Source organism: Aulonocara sp. 'chitande type north' Nkhata Bay, linkage group LG4 (assembly GCF_057382095.1).
Source record: "Aulonocara sp. 'chitande type north' Nkhata Bay isolate Kocher_YH1m ecotype deep benthic linkage group LG4, A_spYH_male_GT1.1, whole genome shotgun sequence".
Lineage (NCBI taxonomy): Eukaryota > Metazoa > Chordata > Actinopteri > Cichliformes > Cichlidae > Aulonocara > Aulonocara sp. 'chitande type north' Nkhata Bay.
In genome coordinates, this window is record NC_141347.1 from 19,511,536 (window position 1) to 19,517,535 (window position 6,000).

General features: G+C 46.1%; 1 protein-coding gene across 11 annotated transcripts in view; it reads right to left on the reverse strand.

The window, feature by feature from the left end:
• Nucleotides 1-2,627, reverse strand: part of cacna1aa (calcium channel, voltage-dependent, P/Q type, alpha 1A subunit, a) — a 90,088-nt gene extending 87,461 nt beyond the window's left edge. For 9 of the 11 annotated variants that reach the window (XM_086288931.1, XM_086288927.1, XM_086288926.1 and 6 more), the window contains exon 1: nt 747-2,624. In XM_086288931.1, the coding sequence (XP_086145057.1) occupies nt 747-1,078 (332 nt within the window). In that variant the 5' untranslated portion in view covers nt 1,079-2,624. Of the gene's footprint in view, nt 1-746 lie in introns of all 11 variants that reach the window. The other 2 variants (XM_086288925.1, XM_086288929.1) reach the window with 2 other exon arrangements.
• Nucleotides 2,628-6,000: the final 3,373 nt, after the last annotated feature.

Below are 6,000 nucleotides of genomic sequence, written 5' to 3' on the forward strand. Positions count from 1 at the left end.
TGAAATGATGACACATTCATTCAGTGACACCTGCATCTTCTGTGATTAAGATGAGCATCCACAAAATTTGCAAGTTTCTATATTCACACTGGCATACTTGAGTTATTACCCCCCCCCCCCCCCCCCCCCCCCCCACCACCACTACCACCACCCCCCTCTCTCCCTCTGTCTCTCTGCCACACACACACATACACATCATATAGGACACCTGCATCGTGCTGATATGGGAACTTGTGTGCGTTGCCACAAGAACACACGTACACACCTCCTCTGCTCCTTCCTCCTGTTTCTGTATACCCTGGCTGGGCATTGTGACTATACTGCACATGCTGACATCAGCAACCAGATGCGCCCCCTATACCTCCACCACAAACTCAAACCACACACACACACACACACACCACTTAGGAAGCGTATATCAAACAAGTCTCGCGGGATTGCGATGTGAAAATGCAAACAAATGTGATTAATGGTGATCAGAATGGTCCACTGTTACAGAACCACCCTCGTTAATTGACTATTAATTAAACACCCAGCAACTCCTCTGTCACCTACTGTAGCCTATACCTCATTCGTGACTTGCACGGATGGATCTGCTTGTTTGATACTGGGACATAACGTAAAGTCTGCAGCTCATTTAACGGGGAAAAAGTGAAACATTATTAAAAACAGCTGTCTGCACACAGGCCTACCTGTAGGTAAGGCCTATAAAGGCGTTTACCCACTGCACACATGGTAAAGGATATGGCCATTCGGTGATCTTTTTGGCGTATTTTCTCACGAAGTTGTCCTCGCTGAAAATGAACAGCGAACGGTTGACAGTGAAGCAGTTCTGGCGTACGGGGATGGGGTTATACAGTGCCATTGTCCGGGCTCTCTGCGCCATAGACTGCTTGTACATTCTCTGGGCCCCGGGCCCTCCAGGTGGGCCGTGGCCATGCCCGTGACCATGCCCATGACCGTGTCCGTGGCCGTGTCCATGGGGTCCTCCTTGCCTGCTACCACCTCGGCCTCCCGGGCCTCCTCCGCCAGGTCCTCCGCCATACCTGGCTGGTACCTCGTCTCCGAACCGCGCCATTCTCTGGACACCAAAAGCCAATCTTCACGAAGCAGCGGAGAAGGAGACCAATGCTCAGCTGTGCAACCACACAACATTACATCCCATCTGGATCAGAACGTCTCATATGCACAACGGGTTGTCTTGTAAGCTTATGCTGAACACCTGCACCCGGCGAGCAGTTTTGCAGCGCTTGGTTTTAGCAGACGAGGACGCCCATGTACTGTCTCCTTTTCTGTGCGTCTCTGCCAACGGCCAATTGTGGGTGTGAGGAAATTAAATGTGTGGTCGGTTGGCTGACTGGTTGCACTGTAGGGTAGTGCTGTGGGGTTTCTCAGTCTTTGTCCACTCTTATGTCCATATAAAGCAGGGTTCGCTCCCAACATGAAATCATGGTGAGACTGTAGCGAGTTAACATGAATGTTTCATGTTGCCTACGGTACAAGCCTGCCTCAGAGCGCACCCGAGCTTCCTGCACCTTGCTGGACGTTTCATGTCTTTGCTCTGACAACGTTAACGCCCGAGTATAACACAGGCCTCGATAAATAAGATTGTTAAAATAAAAATAAATAAATAATAAAACAGCTTACAGCTATCCACGACAGTCACTGGCGTTCAGGTCGGCATTTTGGAAACAGTCGCGTTTCCACAGACTTAAAGGCATTGAAATGGAAAAGCTACTATTATTTATTTATTTCTGAAACATCCGCAATGTTTGGTACAGTGTGTGGTAATAACGTGGCTCCAGCCACCTTACAGTTGTTTTACCAGTACACTCCACAAACCTTTGGACCGGAAAAATGTGACATTTGCTATTCACGAGCCTTATTTCAGAATGTGAAATTTCAGAAGGCAGCAATGAGACAGAACAAATACCGTTTTTCCGTGAATCATCGGTGTCAATGCTGTCTTAGGTGGAATAATTTTCTCAAACGATTTCATCAGCACCCATCATCTTCTATCCCTCACCTGCGTGGCCATCCAGAAGCCGAGCAAGGGACACGCGAGCGACGGCGTCAAAGACAAGGGTAAGACGGTCGCTTCTCCGCCGCTTTACACCCTCTCATGATCTTGGTTTGGCCATTCTAGGTGTAGCAGTACGAAAGTCCATCACCATTCCCGCCTTTAAAGAAAAAAGTCTACCTTCGTCCGCACCGATGAGCTCAAATGTCCTGGCAGAGCGTCCTTCGTACCTCTCGCTCTCTCCCTCTCTCTCTCTCATTGGAGTAGTCCGTTCCTCAAGGCCTCTTCTCTTCTCTGCTCGTCCGGCAGCCCCCAAGGGGAGGGAGAGAGGGACGAACGGACAGGATGGATCGATGGATCGGTGAATGGATGGTGACAGGATGAAAGGGAGGGGACTGACTGTTTCCCTGGGATTCGGGCCCGAGTCTGTCTATAAATGAAATAAATCGCTCCTCGCGGTGTCTCTCAGCTTGTGTGAACTAGAATGGGAGTCTGCTCAGTTCTGCAGCCAGAGCACATGACGCACGCAGCGCGTCCAACTTCCAGACCTGTGTCAGGGATGGAGGCATCGCCTACTCGCCTGTTTCTTTTAAGGTGATTCGGGCTACATAGCCCTGTCCGGCTGAACTGAAACACAGATATCCCGCTGTTGTCAAACTGAGGCGGACACTCTTGTCTGTCTTCTTCAAAATAAGTATTGTAGGGACTTTTTTATTAGGAGCGTGTGTGCGGCGGAGGGGAACTGTGCGCGCGCAAATGTACGTATGGCGACGGGGTGGGAAGGATGCTGGGGGGGGGGGGGGGGGGGGGCATTATGCAGCTCTTGCAAAGATACAGCTGCAACCCAAGCTGACAATGACTGCGCGCACACGGGCTCGTCAGTAAAGGCGCGTCAATGTGTGTACGCGCGATCCTGCGTGTGTTTGTTAGGGAAGGTGGTGTGTGCGTGTGTGTGTGCGCGCGCGCGGGAGGGGGGGGGCAGGCTATTCTTAGCAACAGACATTTGGAAATTAATGGACGAAGAGAGCACTCCTCACTCCCTCCCTTCCTCCCTGAAACTGAGTCTAGGATCTTCTTTCCTGCCCTCATCGCTCCCTCACTCTCCTCTCCTCGAGGCTTTCATCATCGCTCCACCGAAAACACCGGTGCCTGCTGAAGGTGTGACCATATGGTCTGCGCTAAGGCCCAAGCAAAACAGCAAATATTTTCAGTGACAACACAGAGGGGAGACAGGGGAGGTGGATGGACGGCGCCGAGAGATGATGTGATTTATTTCATAGTGACAACATTTCTGCACACACCACCATTCCACCTTAAAGCATTTCTTTCTTTTTTTCTTTTTCTTTTGTTTTGTTTTTTTTTTTTTTTTTTACCTAAAACACATCGTTTTGAAAGCAAACCTCCAAGTGGACGCGGGAGAACGGTGGCAAAGAGCTGTTGTCATATGTAATCACCCAATATACACCTTCAGCAAAATGCTGGTGCCACATTATATTAAGCCCCTAAGAAGAAGAGAGAAAGCCCAAAGTCTGGTCCAGGACAACATCCCCTTGTATGTGAGCTAATTGATTGACTCCACACATAGCCGTGTCAGTGAATGGGAAATCATCTAGCATATAGAGATTTAAGGGTGCCTGGCAAATCTAACAAATCGAATCAGCAGAGGCGTGCGGCACGTGTGAAAGCCAGTCGATACTTTGCCACCTTAAACGCCTCAAATATGTCAGAAGGGGATCGTTTTGCTCTGTGTGCACTTAAGCAAAGAATTCGGCCATGAGAGATACTGACCCCTCCTCAAGGGCATGCAGGATACAAAATTTAAATGCTGATCAGAAGCATCGATATTCTGGTAGATACATTTTTTTTTACTGTTCTTTTGTTTTGTTGGTATTTTACTTTGATACAACTTTGGCAATACAATTGTATTTCAATACAATTTCAATTCGACTAAGAAAAACCTGATGACTGCTATCCTTGGCATCACTTCAGGACAATGGACAGCACCACAATTCAGCACCGTGGAGAACAACGTGAAATCAGAAACAAAGCCCCAGTGTTACAAACCTGCACGATTGCGCAAGTTCATTGTAGGTCTGACTCACAGGGAGATGCCACTTCAGACAACATGGTTCATGTTTGTGTGCGTATATACAAATTGCAATCCATTACCTTCATTTATTTAGCCACAATCCATTACATACCCATTTTCTAGCAATTGAAGCTGTTTCGGGCTATTTTTCTACTACCTTACACCATAGTCTTAGTGATTATACTCAGCTAACTGCAGTTCAGCGTAATTCTTCAATTAACTTCTTGTTTTTTTTGTTGCTTTGTTTGCTTGTTTCTACCATTTTCTTTCTGTCTGTTGCAGTATCCTTTTGTGGGGGGAGGTATTTACTTTACTTTATGAGGTTATTCATGATAGTTATGATTTAGGCGATTGGGAGTAAAGTGATTTTCACAAATACACAAAGATAAAGATCTATGTGAAACACCTTTGTTGTATCATGAAGGAAGTGCTGAAACATTATCATAGCAGAAGAAGAAAAGTTAATTGTAGTACTTCCAAATTTATAATTTCTCAAATTTTACTATTTCATTTTTTCTAGAATTAGGCCATTTGTGTGTATTTGAGTCCGACCTCAAATACACACAGGTTCATATTTTTACTTAAAATATATGTAAGTAGTACAGGAGAGTGACAGTTTCAAAAGAAAAAAATATGTTGTAATTCTCTATTTTGCATCAATTTTTTTTTTTTATTAATGATTAGCTCTAGTGTATTTTAAAAGAAAAGACAAACAAATCATCTTTGGATTCTTTTAAAAGTAACCAGATAAAATAATACAGCAAAGTTTTTCTTTTTTTTAACGCCAAGCACTCCAGTAGCCATGTGCAGGGGCACTGAGTTGTGGGCTTTCTTGTAGTCACTCTGGGCAGTGCCCAAGTTGGTCTGCCTGATACTGCCTTAGAGTCTGTCAGCCAGGAGCTGGTGCTTTGGCCTTTTGGTGTTACTTGCAATGCCCTTCTGAGCTGTGCTCATGTATTACTCATGTGCCTACTCATCTTGGTTGCTACGATGCCTGAGAAGAGCTTCAATGTAGTGGAGAGGTTGGTAATGGCCAAGTAGTTGTTGGGATCCTTCATGATCAGAACTGTTCTGCTCTGTGTGGATGAGAACCTGCTGTTAGCAGACCATATATTTGTGCTCAGTGATCATGGAGATCTGTTAGCTTCTTCAGCCAGTAGGTACGGATCATGTCAGGTCCTTTCTTTATTCTGGAGACTTGTTGTTGGAGGTTGCTGTGGTCTGCTCTTAGGGGCGCCAACCACTTGTTGTGTGACACCTCCTTCTCACAGATGTTTTTCCAGTATTTGTCATTTTTAGCTCTTGTTGGGTCTGCCTTGGTGCTATTCTACCCTTTTACCTGAGAGCACACCCTCAATGGATTTTTGAAGAGCGTTTATTCTCTTGGCCTCTGCTTGTCTGGTATATCTCTTCAGTCTAGTGCCCAGAGCTATGCCTCAGCCTCTGCTATGAACATCTTGTTGTACTTTTTTTTTTCATTCTGCACCTGTCCATCATGATGCCCTTCTGCACCTCACTTAATTGACTAACATCCTCCCGCACATGTTCTTCATGCTGAACTTCCTCTATCTGAATCCTTGATCTCACTGGGTCAGCTCACTTAGTTGCATTCCATCAATTTGATCTTCTCAGTTCTTGTACATATGTGCCCACTTCTCATCAATGTGTCCCAGTTTCTCAACACCTAACACGGAACCTGTTAAGCCAGGCAATGTCCCTTGAGTACCCCTTGCCCAAGGTAGGCTGGGGTAGCATGCAGGGCCTAGCTTGGGGATCCTTAGTGAATGAATCCCTGGCCAAGATTCAAAACCACAAACCTATTGTTCTAAATAAACACAAGAAAGTGAGTTTGGCAAAGACGTTACGCCTTATATCTTGTGACAAAATGCAG